The 20,115-nt window shown below is 44.4% G+C and overlaps 1 protein-coding gene across 3 annotated transcripts in view; it reads right to left on the bottom strand.

Moving 5' to 3' along the window:
• Positions 1-20,115, bottom strand: part of WDFY2 (WD repeat and FYVE domain containing 2) — a 172,107-nt gene that overhangs the window by 82,841 nt on the left and 69,151 nt on the right. For 2 of the 3 annotated variants that reach the window (XM_054015182.1, XM_054015189.1), the window contains exons 2-3: positions 14,738-14,805; positions 3,505-3,578 (exon numbers count right to left, since the gene is read on the bottom strand). In XM_054015182.1, coding sequence (XP_053871157.1) covers positions 3,505-3,578; positions 14,738-14,805 — 142 coding nt within the window. The remainder of the gene's footprint in view (positions 1-3,504; positions 3,579-14,737; positions 14,806-20,115) is intronic. The other variant, XM_054015196.1, reaches the window with a different exon arrangement.

Below are 20,115 nucleotides of genomic sequence, written 5' to 3'. Positions count from 1 at the left end.
GATTAAGGATATTAAGGATTAAAAGATTTCAGAAAATGCAGAAAAAGTTGGGGCACAGAGTTTGGATTTGAAGTAGGATTTTCATTCTGGGTTTAAAACAGTCTCCTTGATCTAGTTTGCAGAGTAGAATTCACAGGATATATTCCAGAAGCAAAATAAAGTTTAAGATCTCAAGTTTTGAAGTAACTCATTCTGTACAGAATACGAATCAGATCAACGGGCTGGGAGGGTGACGTAAACTATGATTTAATCTTCTTGCCTCTTGAGGAAAGAGATATTCTAACTGACAATCTGGGTGAGCAAGCCAACATGAGTTATTCAGTTACAGACATTGAAAGTGCGCCATATGACTAAGTCTCTAAATATCTAGCAGGAGCAAATGATAGAAGATGTTAAGATCAATTCTTCCTGATGGTAAAGAGTCATTGTTCTGAACGGGGTGTTTGATGGGATCTTTTCCTTGAGGCCCAACTGAGGGCTTGCTGTCCAAACAAACGCCGAGTTTGAATCAAGCGGGAGTGTAAGTCTACCACATATTAGCCTGCTATGCATTAGGAGCTCATGAAGACAAGCCGTGAGATCATGCAAGATCTTTGCTTGCAACAAGAATAGTAGGAGAATAAGTGACAGTGTATAAATGTCCTTACCATTAAGGGAGGCAGAGCTTTTAAGATACCTTTATAAAAAGGGAGGTTTCTTCTTCACAGCCACTTGCGTGGGAGACTGGCATCTCCTTCAAAGCTTAATTTTCCTTCATGTTGAAGCAGAAAGTTTCTTTTTGGAGGGAAGAGTCCCATGGCTTCTAAGGGACCTGAAATAGCCCTGAAGATTTGGAGTGAGCAATGGAATGAGAGGTACTCTTCAAAGAGAGCTTTCCCAACTTCAGGCCAAGATTTGGGGAAGGGGTTGCAAAGTGGGAGCACAAGAAAAAAATAATACAACATGATTTTGTTTTAAGTGCCACCATTTCCTAAGGAAGTATGCAATCTGGCAGTGGTGATTAAAATCAACTGTGAGACATAATCTGTCATCTTGTCTAAAGGTTCTGCTTATAAATTTAAACTTCCAAGCTGACAAGTTATAAAGTTTGAAAATAACCACTTGTGTCACTTCTAGCAGCAAAAGGAGGGAAGTTTATCATCCATTTTGTTTTATTCCATGACAAATGGGTGAATGATTCTAATTAACTTTTAGCTAGAGGTTAAGTTAAATGGAAACATAACAGTAATTCATCTGAGCCACGAGTCTTCCAGCTCTTTTTCACCAGCTCTGGTGAAAAATCTGTCCCTCTACTGATTTTGATGGTAATACAGCCTCTCTATATACAAACATCCTCCTTCTTACAATGCACTACCCCATTCACCAAAATGCCAGGCATATTACTGGAATCAGTCTCATTTTAAAAGTGCACGTAGAGAGATTATTTTAACACATTTCCTTGATTTCTGAAAGTAGCATTTCTCTGCCCTGTACCGATGCATTTGAAATAGTCTGGACTTTGAGTCAAAAGTTGGTTATCTTGAACTATTTCCCAGAAATTTTGTTCTATATTTTAGAATTATTTTAGAACATAACTGCTGCTTTCTGAACCATTAGCAATCAGATATTCCTCTGAATGCCTGACTAATTCAGATGTTGGGGGAACATTACAAAAAAAAAATCTGTATGCTATGTGATTTTTGCTGTTGCTGCTAGTATAAGATGCTGGTACTGTCAGAGCATTTAAAGGGCCAACACAAGGAAAAAATAGCCTGACAGAATAGAATCTATGTGTATATAAACAAACCCAATAACGTACAATCTAAGAGATTGTAGCCAGCATATTTTCCCTCAATTTACTTTCTTTACAATAAATAACATGTGTCTTCCTAGAGGATCCAAGTGCCCTATCAATTATTTAGAATTACAAATGCAAAACACAGTTCTATCAGCTCCCCCTTTCACACACGCAGGAGCAAAAATACCAACACTCCATTATGCTGGTAAGTATATTAACCCCGTCCCTTTCCTCAAAGGCCAGGCAAAACAAGTGCAGTGTGTGCTGAAAGACAAGTGCAAACTAAATCAGACTGGAGGAAAGACTTCCATGAAGCCCTTACAGAAAACACCCCGTCAACCCCTCCTTTATTAGATTAATGAGGATTTAGCATCAGCACTTCTGCTGACTGCAGCTATAGCAGAATATAATGGGGAGATGCAGTCTCGGGCAGGCTGTTCCCAGGTAATTTCATGCTTTAGAAGTCAAAGCCAGCACCTTAAAACCTACCAGAGAGCTCACAAGTAACCAGGGCAGGTCCCAAAGCATGGGGGCCATGTGCTCTCTATAGGACACCATGCTTACCAAGAAGGCAAGTTAACTTTGGCACTTGTTCCAGCTTCCAAATCAATGTTAAGATATGGCCCCTTGTAAAGCACATGGCAAAGGTCTGACCATGAAATATCAAAGCTACAGATAACGGTACCAAGATTCTCATTTGAAAGAATGACAGAATGCCTCTGACCCAGGGCTGGCGCTGGCGACCCTAGGCAGTCTCCTAGGGTGGCAGGATTTGGGGGGTGGCATTTTGCCGCCCTCGGCAGAAATTCGGCGGGGGGGGGGCCCTTCCGCTCCGGGTCTTCGGTGGAAATTCGGAGGCGGGTCCTTCACTCGCTCCGGGACCCACCGCCGAAGTGCCCCGAAGATGGAGCGGAATGGACCCCCGCCGCCGAATGCTCAGAGGAGGAGCGCTGCCGCCTAGAGCAGCAAAAACCCTGGCACCGCTCCTGCTCTGACCAACACTGCCACCTGAGGCCCTAAAAACAGCTCTTAGTCTAGTCAGATGCCCAAGTAACAGTTTCCATAATAATTACAATCAAATGGCAACATGGGGCCCTTTGATCCACATGGCAGATCTCTGCTTCAATATTCTGCTCTTTTTACATGCATGGGGATATCTCAGAAGTTACTGAAAGGAGAATGGACCCATTCACACTGCTGTAAATCAGAACGGACTCCACGGAAAGAAGTTCTCTCTCACAAAGGAGAATTACACCTGCGTAACACTGAATTAACAAAAGGGTAACCAGGACCCGTCTTTGTACAGTGCTCTGGAACAGTGCTATATATTACATATAAAGAGCTAACTGTATGAGTTGAGATGCATCATATGGATCTGAGAGTAACTTTACGCCCATTTGCTGTGTTCAGAGACCAATTTAGCACAAGTGATTAATAATTTGATCAAAGTTGGTAAATTAAAAACTTGTTATTGGACAAGTAAACCCATACAATTTGTTTAGTTGCCTAATTCCTCTAAACCCAGCTCAAATTTATATAGCAGTTACTTTGAAATTTGTCATGGGTCTTCTGTTTTCTGCACTAGAGCGGTCAGTGTCATTAGTAGCTAGGATCAATGTTAATCTGTCATTTAGCCAATGCTAATTAAAATTCCTCAGCACAATAATATATACATACTTCTCAAAAGGGAAGTATTTCAATGGGAAATCTTATTTATATGTACTTACTGAGATTGAACCATTGTCTAGACCTACGGACAGCCTTCTTGTTTCCGGATTAAAAGACATGCATGAACATGGAGCTGAAAAAAATGAACATGTTGATGAAGTTAACAAAACCATGATTCTCATTGATCTTGAAGCTCTGGAGTCCCTATCTAGCTAACATACTTATGAGGCTATTCTTTATTTTACCCCTTATGACAGAAAACCATAAACATACCCTTCCTGCAATGCTATTCAGTAAACCCTGTTACATCAGGAAATAAATGAGTAGCTATACAACTACTCCTTATTTCATGATCCACTTCCCCCCCTCCCCCTTAATTAAATTATTTAAACAGAAAAATGTTATACAAGAGCAGTTGTGGGGTCACAGACCCCTCAAAGAATATTAAAGACATTTCAGTTTTAAAGTTTTTGTGGATTTAACAGAATGATTGAAGATAATTTTCTACATTTTCTGATTTTCAGCTATAAAGTAATATAATATTATTTCTAAGGTTTACATCCCATCAGTTTAAATTCTTGAAGTAGGAAACTCCTATGGACTGAAAGGTCATTGAGTTTCAACAAAATTAAAGACAGATAGTCCATAATGGAACTACAGTTGTCAATCATCTCTATTATAATTAGATTACATTGTAACCAATGACTAAAAGTATGTTCAAAACAATATTCTATCTAATACCCTAGAAACACATTACCCTACACAACTACCACACTACAAATGTTCAGGATATACTCTTGCAGCTTGCTTTTTAAAAAGTGTCTTAGGCTCTTTTGAGAATCTGGTGATGTTAACATGTTGGTGTAGAGTCAGAATTTTCTACTAAGAATTAGAGTTATGTTTGCTCTGTGTTTATAGACAGCCTTTTTAATCCAATTTAGGTGTGCAGTGATAGTTTTGGTTTTTTTGCCTCTTAATACTGTAGCTGACGTCTCAATCAAGTTTCTGCAGGACAGGTTCAACATTACAATTGGCAATCTTAGCAGTGGGGCCAGGAATTCTTGCTCCTTCTGATTTTTACCATTAATTCTATATTGATCACAGGAATAAAGAACTAAAGATTTTTAGTACTGCTTTTCACTGGATTTTTCTGTTCTGTTTTTGTAGCCCTCCCCCAACCCCTAACTAGATATGTGCACTTGCTTCTATAAATAGTGAATACCCTATATATTTTAGGGTTACCATACGTCCTCTTTTTCCCGGACATGTCCGGCTTTTCGGCAGTCAAACCCCCGTCCGGGGGGAATTGCCAAAAAGCCGAACATGTCCGGGAAAATGGCGGCTCTGTTTAAGAGCCGGGCTGCCTGAACGCTACCGGCTTCGGGCAGCCCCGTGCCTCCAGACCCTGCACCGCCGGAGCCCGGGAGGGGAAGTGCCCGGCTGGGGGCGCAGGGTCTGGAGGCAAGGGGGCTGCCTGAAGCCGGGAGCTCTCGGGCAGCCCGGTTCTTAAACAGAGCCTCCAGCGGCTGCGGCTCTGTGTAACTGACACTGTGTCAGTTACACACAGCCCCCGCAGCTGGAGGCTCCAGCCGCCCCCGCTCTGTTTAAGAGCCGGGCTGCCCGAGCGCTACCGGCTTCGGGCAGCCCCGTGCCTCCAGATCCTGCGCCCCCAGCCGGGCACTTCCCGTCCCGGGCTCCGGCGGCGCAGGGTCTCCAGGCACGGGGCTGCCAGAAGCCGGTAGCTCTGGGGCAGCCCGGCTCTTAAACAGAGCCTCCAGCGGCTGGGGCTCTGTGTAACTGACACTGTGTCAGTTACACACAGCCCCGGCGGCTGGAGGCTCCAGCCGACCCCGCTCTATTTAAGAGCCGGGCTGCCCGAGCGCTACCGGCTTCGGGCAGCCCCGTGCCTCCAGACCCTGCGCCGCCGGAGCCCGGGACGGGAAGTGCCCGGCTGGGGGCGCAGGATCTGGAGGCACGGGGCTGCCCGAAGCCGGTAGCGCTCGGGCAGCCCGGCTCTTAAACAGAGCGGGGGCGGCTGGAGCCTCCAGCCCCCGGGGCTGTGTGTAACTGACACAGTGTCAGTTACACAGAGCCAAAGAGGAGCAAAGCCTCCAGCCCCCTGGGCTGTGTGTAACTGACACAGAGGCTCTGTTTAAGAACCGGGCTGCCCGAGAGCTACCGGCTTCAGGCAGCCCCCTTGCCTCCGGACCCTGCGCCGCCAGCCGGGCACTTCCCCTCCCGGGCTCCGGCGGCGCAGGGTCCGGAGGCACGGGGGCTGCCCGAAGCCGGTAGCGCTGGGGCAGCCCGGCTCTTAGAGCCTAAGAGGAGCAGAGCCTCCAGCTGCGGGGGCTCTGCTCGTCTTCGGCTCTGTGTAACTTATACAGTATAAGTTACGCAGAGCCGCCGGAGCCCTGGAGGGGAAGTGCCCGGCTGGGGGCGCAGGGTCCGGAGGCATAGGGGCTGCCCAAAGCCCGAGCGCTACCAGCTTCACGGTTTGCTGGGCAGCCTCCAGACCCTGCGCGCTGGGGCTCCAGCTGCGCTGGGGAAGCGCCGGCCGGGGGCGCAGGGTCTGGGGGCTGCCCGGCAAACCGTGAAGCTGGTAGCACTGGGGCAGCCCTTTCCCCCTGGCTGGGAGTGGGAGGGAGGAGGGGGTGGAGTTAGGGTGGGGGAAGGGGTGGAGTTGGGGCGGGGCTAGGGGTGGGGAAATGGGCGGGGCCATGGCCCGTGGAGGGTCCTCTTTTTTTATTTATGAGATATGGTAACCCTAATATATTTTCAACTTGTTTTCTCAACAGTTTTCAACAAACACTCTAGATTGGTATCAAAACATCAATCAATCCAGTGGAGCCTCCATGTTCTTTATTTTGTGGCATAATCAGATGAAGACAAGACAATACAAAAAAGTTTGTGTTAGACATTTAACTGAAATTTCACCACCACGTGTAGTTTAGGATTGTATTGATTTATTTATTTATTGAGGGGCGAATACAGAATAATTTATGGCAACAGAAACTCAAAGAGCACAACAGTCAATCAAGTAGATCAAGAGTGGCTCTGATTACTTGTTTTTTCACTTTATTTTTTTGGAATGTTTAACTTGCTGCTCAACGAACAGATAAAAGGCTTCAGTTAAAAAAGGAAGCTGTCACAATGAAAAGTATTTTGTGGTGCTACTAACACCACCAGAGATTATTAAAGTGAAACTGGTGAATAGAAAAGTTTACTTTTCACCATTTTGCCATTTACTTAGTGGATTTAAAGCAATTTCTGTTAAGAGGTCATTCCAACTGCTGGTGCTTGGTGCAATGCTGTTATGTCTGGGTTTCTAACATTGCAGGGCAGTGTTTAAGGCAAATGATTATTCTTTCAAAAAAAATCATTGTATCATACCAGACTATATAAAATCCTTAAAATACCACCCACACCCTACAGTTTTTGGTCCAGTGCTAGATAGTATCTAATCTAAAGAACCCCTACCACCATTGCAAATACTATTAACAGTTCACAGAAAATCAGATTTTTACAAATCACTGTCAGTGGCGGGCTCCAATAAATTAGTTATTTTTCAAGTCATGCTTTTTCCAAAACACACAATGTGTCAGTAATGGAGCTGACCAAAAAAAAAAAAAAAAAAAGCTTTTGGGTAAAAATATTCAAAAGCACTTAAACAACATAGGCCTAGTATAACTATTTCTATTAGGGGGTTTTGGTTTTTTTTTTTTTCTCTTTCAAAACCACAATAGTTATACTGGTACCACCCCTAGTGTAAATGCAGTTATTTCTGTTTACAAAGATGCCATACATCTTATTCCTTCTCTTATATAAAGGACCTTTTTACTGGCTTATTTATGTTCACCCTAGGGGGTTGAACTGCTTTAATTGTACCAGTATAGTTCAAGTGATACAGCTTGTGTGTAGATGAGCCCTTTCGTGCTTACTTCCCATTGAAACTACCTGAGTCTCATTGACTTAAATGCTTTGAAAATAGAACTTAAACTGGTAAAACATTTAAGGGCTTGTGAAAATTTTACCCACAGGACTAGTCATTTTCATTAAGCCCCTCTGCTTTAGTCTTATTAAGGGTTGTTCTTCAGAATGGAATGATCCAGTAACCCCTTCTGCCGCCGAAAAGACTTGAGGTGGTGTGTTTTGTTCATTTACTTACAAATATGACAAGTGACCCACCCTTAATGCACTCATTTTCACCTTCTCAAACTGAATTATAAAGGAATTAACAAATTATATATTCTATACTCCCCCTATGGTACATTCCTCTCTACTACAATGAAGTATATACTGTTACTTTACATCAATGGTCTCCAACCTTTTTATGCACAAGATCACTTTTTGAATATAAGTGCAAACCAGGATATACCCGGCCCCTTCCCTGAAGCCCCACCCCTTCCCTAAAGCCCCACCCACTCACTCCTTCCATACATCCCTCCTTAGCTCACTCTTCCTCAATCACTTTCAGCTCTGGGAGTGAGTTTGGGTGCAGGAGGGGCTCCAGGCTGGGGCAGAATGTTGGGGTGCAGAAGAGGATATGGGATGCTGGCTCTGGGAGGGGGGCCAGGGCTGGGGTGCTGGCTCTGGGAGGAGGCTCAAGGCTGGGGGTTGGGGTGTGGGCTCCTGCAGGGTGGCACTTACCTCAGGCAGCTCCTGGTTGGAGGCACAGGGGGGGCTAAAAATTAATGGAGATATCCTATCTCCTAGAACTGGAAGGGACCCCGAAAGGTCATCAAGTCCAGCCCCCTGCCTTCACTAGCAGGACCAAGTACTGATTTTGCCCCAGATCCCTATGTGGCCCCCTCAAGGATTGAACTCACAACCTTGGGTTTAGCAGGCCAACGCTCAAACCACTGAGCTAACCCTCCCCCCTGCCTAAGGCAGGCTCCCTGCTTGCCCCGGCCCCACGCCGCTCCTGGAAGTGGCCAACACGCCCCCGTGGCCCTAATGGGGGGGGAGGGGGAGCACATGGCTCTGTGCACTGCTACTGCCTGCAATCACCGCCCTCACAGCTCTCATTGGCCACAATTCCCCATTCCCGGCAAATGGGAGCTGTGCAGATGGCACCTGCATGCAGGAGCAGCACGCGGAGAACTCTGCCCCCACAGGAGCGTGCTGGCCGCTTCCACGAGTGGCTTGGGGCCAGGACAGGCACGGAACCTGCCTTAGCCCTGCTGAGCCGCCAGACTTTTAGTGGCCAGAGATCGTGATAGACTGGCAGAGGCTCCAGGATCGACCAGTCTATTGTGATCTACGGTTTGGTGACCACTGCTTTATATAATTATTATCCCTATGAGTCCCTTGAGATGGGATACAACCAATACTGATTTTATTTAAAAGCGATCATTTTTATACCTAATGCATATCCTGATTTACAATGTATTTCACTCTCCTCTAGATCACAGTAGTTTGTATTGAAACTATTAACACTAACATCAGGTAGGCAGAGCAGGCTACCTCCTGGTACATAACAAATTCCGTCTTCCTCTATTACAGGATTCCATTCTACACTCTTTTAGCATATGTTTGTTCGCTAGACTGTTTCCCTTTCATAATCTTAAGGCCATTTACAGGCAAAAGTAAGGTTTAAACAGTGCTCGAATGCTTAATACTAACAAAGCCTTCGTGAATGTGCATGAGGAGGATAAGCTGCCTGTAGTTATCTTTTAGAGGCCCATTGTAAAGAATACTGCTGCTAAGCCAACTAACATGTACTGAACATGAGAACTATATTAACTTGTTTTTCAGTTCACCCCTGTTAGCCATATAGATCAGCAGTGCCTCTTAAGTGTGAGTTTTCATTGTCTGTTTCCCCAGAAGTAATAATCTATCAAGCATGAGGAGGGTGCTGTTCCAAAAACAAAGATCATCAACAAAAGTATGTCCCATCTGTTAAAGAATTCAAAAGTTTCATTCCAGTGCTTTCTCTCATTTTGTTCTCGTTCCATATTCTGATATCCATTAATGACCTATTTCAACGCAAGGCCGGCAGAAACTCAAACAGCTGACATCTGGCTCAGGCCTGTAGCCCTTCTTTCTCCCTCTTCCTCACACAGACACTCCCAGCGTACTAACAAGTCACAAGCACAAATAAGAATCCTGTACATCTGTGTTTTGAATAGTGATGCCAAAGTGACGTATGCATGTGATGCTAGTGGGATGGCTATGTTTGGGAGCAGGGATTTCAGCACATTCTGGTAGCAAAGAGACATCTTTCCCCCCACCTACAACCCTAACAAGTCTTTTTAGACAGTCACTGCTCCAGTGCTGCTTTCTCCTGGCTAGAGAAGCTAAAAGAAACTGTGTGAAGAACACAGCAATGCCACTCCACACTCAGGTAGTAAGGTCACTTCTGGTGTAAGAGGTGTGTGGGCAGTGGGGGTTACAATCACTCATGTCCCATCCAATAGCTTTCAGAAACAATGATAAAGAAAAGACGCAATGTGTGTCAATTCAGCAGGCAACACCCCACAGCCCTAGGATTATACTTGTATGCACTTAGAAAGAAGTGCTAGAACAGCATGACTCATGTTCGATAGTTCTAAAGTTTTCCAAAATATCGGGCAAGGGGGATGGTGCAAGATGTTCCTCAAAATTGGGTGTGGGGGTGAGGCTGACAGGCCAGCTCAAGTCAGAGCAATAGGCCAATTCGCTTGTGTGAGATTATCAAAGAAACGTTAAGTGTACTAATTCACTTGATTGTTAATTTATTTCAAAGGAAATGTGAATGATATGGTCTTAACTTATCTACAAACTATTGATTGCTGTCGATTTACATTATGTGTATCCCTGTACTTAATTAATCCTAGATCAAAAATTTTGTGAGAATACTTGGATAAGAATTTTCTTGATGTGTAAACAATGAAAACTAATGAAGGATTGTTCCTGGCTATCACACTGTGCTTACATTACATTTACTCATCACATGAGAATGGAGCACTGGAAATATAGAAGATCGCTAACTTCAAAGTATGCGTTGCTGTGTTCGACAATGGAAATTCAGAGACTTTGTTTATATTTAATCAGCAAAAGGAGAGTTCATGCTGTGAATGAAAACACCTGCCAGATTGCCCTCCCAGGAAAGACGCTATAAGAATGGATTCAGTGATCAATCATGCATCTCTGAACTGTTTTGGATGCTAACAGGGTGGAATACTGAACAAGTGGACAAAGATCCCTAGAATTACTCTGGATAACCCTAAGGAACTTTTGGAAATTTAGCAGATTAATGAAATGTTAAGAATTGTAAACTTATAAACTTTGACTCGCCTGTTAATGTATTTTACCTGCTTTAACCTCTCAATAATTCATTTCCTTTTTTAAAAACTAATAAACCTTTAGTTGTTTACTAAAGGCTGTCAGCATTGTCTTTGGTGTGATGTCGAGAGTATCCATTGACCTGGAATAAGTGACGGACCCTTTGGGGTTGGGAGTAACTTAATGAGATGTGATATTTGGTATAGTGACCAGTATCACAAAGTCCAGTTTGTCTGGGTGGCAAGGTAGGCTGAAGAGCCTAAAGCAGGGGTGGACAAATTTTTTGGCCTGAGGGCCACATTGGGGTTCCAAAACTGTATGGAGGGCTGGTGTAGTTATTAAATTGCTCCTCGTAGGAATGTGCCACTTACAGAGCACCAGGACTGGCAGCTGTAAGTACACCGTAAGTAGCACATTGCTACGGGGAGCAATTTAATACAGTACACCCCGGGTAGGGAAAGCTGTGGCTCCCCAAACAGCCTGGCCCCTGCCCCCTATCTGCCTCCTCCCAGCCCCTCAGAATCCCTGACCCATCCAACCCCCCCGTTTCTTGTCCCATGACTGCCCCCTCCTGGGACCCCACCCCCATCCAACCCCTCCTGCTCCCTGTCCCCTGACTGCCCTGACCCCTATCCACACCCCTGCCCCCAGACAGGCCCCCTGGGACTCCAGCTGCTCCCTGTCCCCTGACTGCCCCCCCCGGGATCTCCTGCCCCTTATCCAACCCCCCCACTCCCTGCCCCCTTACCATGCCGCTCAGAGCACCAGGACTGGCAGCCGTAAGTAGTACACCGTAAGTAGCACATTCCTACGAGGAGCAATTTAATCTACTACATGCCGGCAGCTCTCGCAGCCCCACTGCCTGGCAGGAGCTCGCAGCCCCACCACCCAGGGCGCTGGCGGCACGGCGAGCTGAGGCTATGGGGGAGTGGGGACAGGAGAGGATGGGACGGGGGCTAGCCTCCCTGGCCGGGAACTCAAGGGCCGGGCAGGACGGTCCCGTGGGTCGGATGTGGCCCGCGGGCTGTAGTTTGTCCACTTCTGGCCTAAAGGGACTGTTTGGGACTAAATGGTAAGACTAAAAGATTGATCAGGAGTGCACATGTGTTACTGGTTTGGTGAAATCTAGTTGTAGACTATACCACCAGTTTGGTGTATATGCCTTGACAGTCTGACCTGAAATTGGCACTCACAATTGGGAGCCATTTCAGACTGCGTGACAAGTGGTGTAGGCGGCAGGATTCACATGCCACAGGTCAATTGGGCTTAAAGATTAGAACAGGAGGACAGAGGGAAATCTAAAATTACCCTGCTCAGAACTGATTTGAGACAGAATTAATGAGATGCCCCCATGTTTTCTCATGACACCCGCCGTTTGCAGAGACACAAAACCCAACCCTCTGGATCTAGGGGATCTGGGCAGAGGTAACAAAAATCTTAAACACAAATGTATACAAATATTTTAAAGAAATAAATATCAGCCAAAGCAGATGAATGACATACTGCTAAAGGCATCTGTTCCACTACAGAGCTAGGTAAGGGAACACAACTGCTTAGGTCAGATTAACAGAACTGCAGCTGCTATAAATCAGCATAGCTTCATCGACTTCAACGGAGCTACCTACTTTTACCCCAGCAGAGGATGTGGCCCGGTATGTTTTTGAGCAACATACTGAATATACAGACCTCTCAAGCACTGAGATTCCCACAAGCTCACCCATGGACACAAGATGGCGGTTAGAAGAAACGGCCTGCCAGGGACACCTGGAATCCTTCTTGAATAGAGTAACTGGGGTGTTTCCCCCATTGAGCATGTTTGGTTTGGTTTGGAACATGTCAAAAAATATTGCATACTCCTGCTGCAGGATGTTAGTAACCCATCAATACAACAATGCTGTGCTAAGACTCCAAGCTTACAAAAGCCATTACTGGGGAACTAAACACTGAGTAGGTACAATGCATTTCCCAGTAAAGAGATGGGTCTATCAATCAGCAAGTCTTAAAATGTAAACTTAACATGTAAATATTCTCTGATTGGAGAGCAAGGCTGAGGGAGGAAGAGAGATGGGAAGAACGTTACATGTTAGTAACTCAGATTCACAGGATAGCTTTGGTTTTCAGTACACTATGAGCAGGTGGGGTTTCCACCCAGCTCTGAATAGAATCCACGCACACTTAGCTCAAACTTACCCCTCCCCCCATCCCATTATTTTTTTCTTTACTGGTAACTCATAAGCACAACACAAACCAGCCTAAGCTTTCTCCCTAGGGTTTCCATGCAGAAACCTGCCTTAGATCTGGTACCCTCTCTCTAAAAATCACTCCCCACTTCTGTTAGATCTGTGTGAACTGACTTAAGGAGCCATACCTGCTAAGGAGTCAGCAGCTTGACAGAACTTTAACATGGTGCATCAGCAAAGAAGACATGCCAACCTGTTGTGTGCATCATTTATAAACTTCCCTCTACAATTAGTGCAACCCTTCTCTAGAAGGTAGCCAAGATTTGCCACACTGGAGAAGACCACTGGCCTGTACGTCCAGTATCCTGCAGTAGCCAATACCAGATTCTTGCCCACTAAGATTTTAAAGGTTATAATGCTATAGGAGAAAGGGGTGAAATATAAAAGGTTCTTACTTGAGACTCCTCAGCCTTGACTGACCCCTTTAATGGCAGAATTTTAGACTGGACTGAGTTTCCTGGCTTTTGGTGATTTGCATTACATTTGTATATAAAAGTGTTCAAGCATTCATTCATCACCTGACTCAGTGATTCTAGTTTCCTTTTGCTGCACTTTCACCTCCCCTCTCCAGTATTCTGTTAATGACCCTCAGGGCTTTGTCCTCCATCCTCCACTCTTTCCCCCTTACACACAGATCTTCCCCTCTACTCATGAATTCTCCCCCACTCTTCACTCACCTCCAATTACCCTCAGGTTGCCCCTCCCGTCTAATGGAGCCAAGTTCCACTAGCCTCCTCCACTGCCCCAGCTCAGAAATTTGGTGTCTCTCACCCTTTTTCTCCTCCTTCCATTGCCGACTGCCATTTCGGATCTTCCTCTACATCATCATCATCTATGGAACCCACACTCTTCTCCATTCCCTACTGCTTAACTTTGACAAATGCTATGGTCATCTCCTCCCCTAATTTTTGTAACATTCTCCTCTCTGGCTTCCCTCAACTTCCACCTTCCTGTCCCTCCAGGACGCCTAGTTAAAAATAAGCACACCTTTTCCCACTGTTCTGATCAGATCACTGCCTACTTTAAATCCCATTATTGATTTTCCTGATTTCCCCTTAATTTCAAGGCTCTGTAAACACCATACTGTCTATAATTCTGTTCACTTCTTTCTACTTTCCTTCTTTAGTTAGCTCATTGATGGTGGATGGATATGTTTGACATCTCCGGACGCTGCTGCTGTGACAGAGTGGTCACATCACTTACCCAGCATCAGAACCCATACACCAGAAGACTGAGCTCATCTCAAATTGCCCATCCAATCCAGCCCCAACGTATTCTCTTCCCACTCTCCTCTTTGTATCTTCATTGATGCCACCTCTTTGGGGATATCCTCCCTCTTCTCACATATCAGACAATCCTCTCTTCTAGACCCTCTCTCAACAAAAGAGAGGCCACTTCCTCTGCAAAACTCCCTATACCACCTTCAGCTCACACTGGTGCATCATGAATCTGAACTAGATTGTCATCTCTTCAGAGTAGGGACTGTGCCTTTTACTTTTAAAAAGAAATCACCACTACTAACACTTGAGCTAGTAATAGAAACAAAGGAGAAATTTTTACAAAGTATCAAATAATTTATATTAAATTTAAAAAAAAGATAGGGGATTTTTTTAATTGGTTCATAACTTGGTAAACAAGCTTCAGAGAACCTAGACATTTAGCTCAAGTATAGTATCTAGCATACAATTGTGAGCTCCCCAAAAGGTCACAAGCTCAGAGGTACATGTCCAGGCCCAAAGAAGTCAGGCGGCAAATACACAGTAAAGAATGAACATCCCAAAATACTTACATGGCATTGCATGGTATATGCTAGGCCAATATTGCCCACTCTCTCTCTTCAGCCACACGCGGACAGTTCTGTAGAGGAAAAATGAGTCATTCATATTAATTTTCAAGTGAGTGTTAGAGTTACTAGACAAATAGCCTTTGAAACTAAAATATTTTGCCCAGAAAACCAAACACCAGAATCCCTTTGATTCCCTACTAGCCTGCCTCAGTCATTAACTGTATCTAGGGATAAGGTGACAGTTAATTCTCTACACCCATCCCAATCCTTGGCATCTCTGCTGAATGTCAAATAATAACAAACTATTTGGCATGTGTGGTAGCATTTTTGATGTTGACTTTTGCCCACTAGGAAGTGGACTATGGCCACCAACACATTTCATATAATCCATCAGACAGTCATTAAGATAGAAATGACAACTAATTACTAGCAACATGAACCACATTCTAATCAAAAGGGCTCCTGAAAGAGAGGCCAAAGACCGATGTCCCTCCAGCTCATGGTTGAAGCTAGAGGCTGGGTGGTTGTGGTGGAAGAGACTATAGGGCGCTGCTGTTCCCCTTTGCTGGAAAAGCAGAATTCAGTCCACAGTACTGTCAATCTGTCACCTTTTACCAGCTGTAAAATTAATGTAAAGAGTTAATTTAGCAGGGTTGAACATGTTGTATGGAGGTGGAGAAAGTTACAAGGATTTTAGTCCAACATCATTTGAATTTTTATCTACCGAGTTATTGTTATTCATCATTTAGATACTTAGACATTTCATAGTATGCAAACAGAGTGGCTCTACCTGAATTACAGAATTTCTTGTTCAAAGGTTGGGAGGGGTTCACAGTACCCTAGTGCCCCTCGGATTCATAAAAATCAAGTAATTCAGAAAGTTATAGACTTGGACATTATACAAATATACTTAACTAAAATGTCTCTTATGTAGCTCTTCGGAACATATGACACTCAGAAAAGGATACCTGAGGTGGTTTGTTAGTGTCAATACTGGAAGACTTATAGTTTGGACTATTTAAAAGACATGCATTTGGTTAAAATTACCTTTTTAGTTTTAACTGTCATTTATAGATGAGTAAGTGAAGGGTTAGATGCACCTTGGCAGATTTTAAGGAAAACAATCAAATTTGTTTTGAGACTGCAGTCTATTATTGCAACCAATATGGTCACATTGTTTCCTTGTACTCCTCCATCCCTCTATCCATATCCATCTGTTGTCTCTTGTCTCACACCCACTCTCTCCATTGTAAAAGCAGCTCCCATTTTGGTGTATTGGTGCCGGGTGAGCTCAGCACACAGTTCTGGGAATGTGGCCTTCTGCATCCAAAAGCTATGCCACCACCGCTGGTCATCCCAGGTTTGCATCACAATCTGATCCCACCATTTGGTGCTTGCTGCCTGGGCCCAGAACTGCCAGTGGCCACGTGCAGCAGCTGGCCAAGTTTCATTCAATAGCCGCATCATCCACTTCCCCTTAGTATTTTCATTTGTAGTGTTGTGCAGCCAGCCACACTGTGGTAGCTGTGGTTCCACAAATTAAAAACAGGGTGACTGATTTGTTTTGTAAGCAGCCACAAGAGCTCTGCTAATCTGTTGAGCATGCATATTTGCCAGTGAGGTGATGGACAGACTGAAAACTGTCATAGAAAAACAGATATCAAGATGGACCAGAGAATTGTGGGAACTTGACCCCAAACTCCCACAACTCCTTGAGAGCACTGGTTTCCCTCAATATCACCATGTGTTCCTGCAAACATTTCCCACAAAGTAATGTGCCAGATGGTGGTGATGAGGATAATGGGATGCCTTCCCACTGTGCCGCACAGCTGCTGCTGATACAACCTGGCACTATGGGGACCCACTGCACCAGCAAAGGCAGCCAAATGTAAAACACCTCCACCGAAATAGCTATGCCAGCTGCTATATGCTGGCAGAACTGTTACTGATAAAGCTTCGTGGCGCAGACAGGTCTTAGATTTAAGCTCCTTGCAGCAGGGACCTGTTTTTTGCTGTGTAATTTCAGTGTCTAGCACAATGGGATTCTGGTCCGTGGCTAGGGTTCCTCGGCACTATGGTAATACAAATTATTAACATTAAATGGAACTGCCTTTATTTCATGGTCTCCTCTTAATAAATTTTTTAGTAGACTTGCACACACAATATTCAGTATACAGAAATGAGTACAAACCACCAAGTAGCAGCTATTAATTAACAGTGTCAGTACAGAAACCCAACAGGTATGCTAGGGTAATGTAAATTTAGACAATCACAAATAAGGTCAATATGCCATTGTGATGACTGCAGACCGATTTTTGTGGAGGACATTAGGCTAGTTAGTTTAGCAACACTATTAGGGCCTAATAAATGGTACTTAGGAGATCACCATGTGACCACTTAGCACTCCCTCAGCATCGAGGTGAGCAAATTCCAATCCTCCCTGCTCTTTGGAGTTGTGGCAGCATTCCAGGTTTGCTTCTTAAATGCTCCTGACTTTAAGCATACTTCTTCCTCCTCATTAATCAAACTCCTTGCTTTTCTCTGGGAGAGAGTTAAAGCAAAGCCTTCAAGCAAGCTGAGAGATGCAGTGGTTTTCCCTCTTTTGAGCAGGGAGAACGTAAAACTTAAACAGGCAGCAAACATGTTCACTGGTTTCCCTTCCTCTTCAGAGCAGAGAAGTCTTTAAAAAGGCAGCAAACAGACCAGTGTCAAAACACACACTGACAGGCCTTGGCTACACTGGCAATTCACAGCGCTGCACTTGCTGTGCTCAGGGGTGTGAAAAAAGACCCCCCCTGAGCACAGCGAGTGCAGCGCTGTAAAGCGCCAGTAGCGCTGCACGCTCTCTCGCAGCGCTGCAAGCTATTCCCCTCGGAGAGGTGGAGTAATTGCAGCACTGCGAGAGAGCTCTCGCAGCGCTGGTGGCACGACGACACTCGCGCTTCACAGCGCTGCCGCAGCAGCGCTGTGAATCCGCGAGTGTAGCCAAGGCCTAATAAAAGGCTTACACTGATCTTAGTAGTGTTAGCTCTGAGGAGCAGACTTTTTATAGTATAGCATTTGAGCTGCTCAACCACTCCCAGACCCAAGAACTAGCCTTCCACTTTTGATGCACCAGGCTTGTTTCCCAGGAGGCCAATGAGTTCTCTATCTTTATAGGCCCTGCTAGACAATCCGCAGCCTCCCCACAAAGAACCTGGCCTGTAGCCCTGTAATCCATCCAGTCTGCTGGCCCCTCCATCACACAAGCATGGCATATTTTTGTTAAATTTCAGGTTTGTATGTTTGTGACAAGAATGTCACATACTTTGCTGTACTATCACAACAGCATGGGTACATAAAGCTTCTATCAGCCTGCAGCAATAGAAAGACAAGCAGCAATCAGAACTTGCCAAGATCTACCTCATCTGGAAATTCCCTGACTGCCAGTAACTAGGTGGCTATGTTCAGATCAATTTTTTGAATTTGCTTTTATCGTCCCCCAAAATATGTTTATTTTGGGATAGTCCCCCACATATCTAGAAGTACCAGTTTTACCACTACTATCCTAGCAGAGGACTGTCTGTCATACCCTATTCCGCAAGGATTTTTAAATGTAAAGTCCTATAGGAGACAGTGTATTTACAATTTAGATTAGAACAGATGGACACTTTGAATGGGGTGCGCCAAACTTCCCTTCTCAGTGTCCAGCATCAAATCAGGCAGCAAAAAACTAAGTTCACATTTAATCCAAATTATTCTTTACATTGTCGTTTGTACTTTAAAAAGAATTGTATTAGTTATTAGAGAGCTACTGAATAATCATAAATCCTGGCAGTTTACTATCCTTTGAGTAGGAGAATACACTCAACAGTCCATCTTCAACAAGTAGAAAACACTGCAATGAACTCAGATCTTGGGGGCTGCGTTACTTTGCTGAAAAGCTACATTTTCTTTAATCAGTACTGCACTGAAGAGTACTGGAGCCTTATTAAAAACTTCAATAATAATCACCTCTAATAGATGGTTTATCTACAATATTTGTATTTACATTGACACTGCCCATTTCTGAATGGAACAGAAATGGAGCAGGGCCCCTTAATCTTTATTCAGAAGTTTTATTTGCTTACAAAGAATTCAGGCAGCAGAATAAATATTTAGCATCAAGAATTCAGAGCATAGGAGGAGCCAAACTATCCCCTGCAAGTGACTTTCAGCCTACATTCTGCACATTTTTGTACGCCTCTTGGTACAACACGGTCCGCCAGAAATTAAACCCAGAATTTTTAAAACCTCATAAGAAAGCAAAGCACAAATAAATGTAGTTTAAATGCATTTATTATGGAAATAAAGCATAGTATATCTGCTGGTTGCTTAGTTACTGAAATATAACAGAGTACCCACCCACCTCAAAATCTATTCTTCAGCTGCTCTAGAATGCAAGTCACATTACCATGGAAATGAACTGTCCCTTTGAAAGTGAAGTCATATTTTGCTGCCAGTGAAATGATTTAAAACGAACTTTGAGAGTACTCGATGAATCAATGGATACTTTTCTAGTCCTTTCGTGACAGATCTTTGTGCATTCTATAGACTGAAAAACTGCATAAAATGAACAATTATGCCACTCAAAGGAGTGAGACTGCACTCTTTATATATTAAAGGGATGCAAAATCTTATTACTTAATAGACTCATAGACTTTAAGGTCAGAAGGGACCATTATGATCATCTGGTCTGACCCCCTGCATGCTGCAGGCCGCAAGACCCTTCCCTGGACTCTGCCGTTGAAGTCCCCAATCCTGTGTTTTAGTGACTTCAATCGGCTGAGACCCTCCTGCTAGTGATCCCTGCCCCATGCTGCGGAGGAAGGCGAAAAACCTCCAGAGGCTCAGCCAATCTACCCTGGAGGAAAATTCCTTCCCGACCCCAAATATGGCGATCAGTAATACCCCGAGCATATAGGCAAGAGTCTCTAGCCTGACCCTTGTTGGCCATTATGCTATTCATGTACCATTGCTTGGTTTTCCTTGGCTACTATGTTTTACCATTAAACCATTCCCTCCATAAACTTATCCAACTTAATCTTAAAACCAGACAGGTCCGTCGCCCCCACCGTTTCCCTCGGAAGGCCGTTCCAATATTTCACCCCTCTGACGGTCAGAAACCTTCGTCTAATTTCAAGCCTGAACTTCCCCACGGCCAGTTTATATCCATTCGTTCTCGTGTCCACATTAGTACTAAGCTGGAATAATTCCTCTCCCTCCCTTGTATTAACCCCTCTCATATATTTGAAGATAGCAATCATATCCCCCCTCAGCCTTCGCTTTGTCAGACTAAACAACCCAAGCTCCTCTAATCTCTTTTCATACGACAGGTTTTCCATTCCTCTGATCATCTTAGT

Source organism: Malaclemys terrapin, chromosome 1 (genome assembly GCF_027887155.1).
Source record: "Malaclemys terrapin pileata isolate rMalTer1 chromosome 1, rMalTer1.hap1, whole genome shotgun sequence".
In the NCBI taxonomy this organism is placed as follows: domain Eukaryota; kingdom Metazoa; phylum Chordata; order Testudines; family Emydidae; genus Malaclemys; species Malaclemys terrapin.
This window is presented reverse-complemented; position numbering and strand designations above follow the sequence as displayed.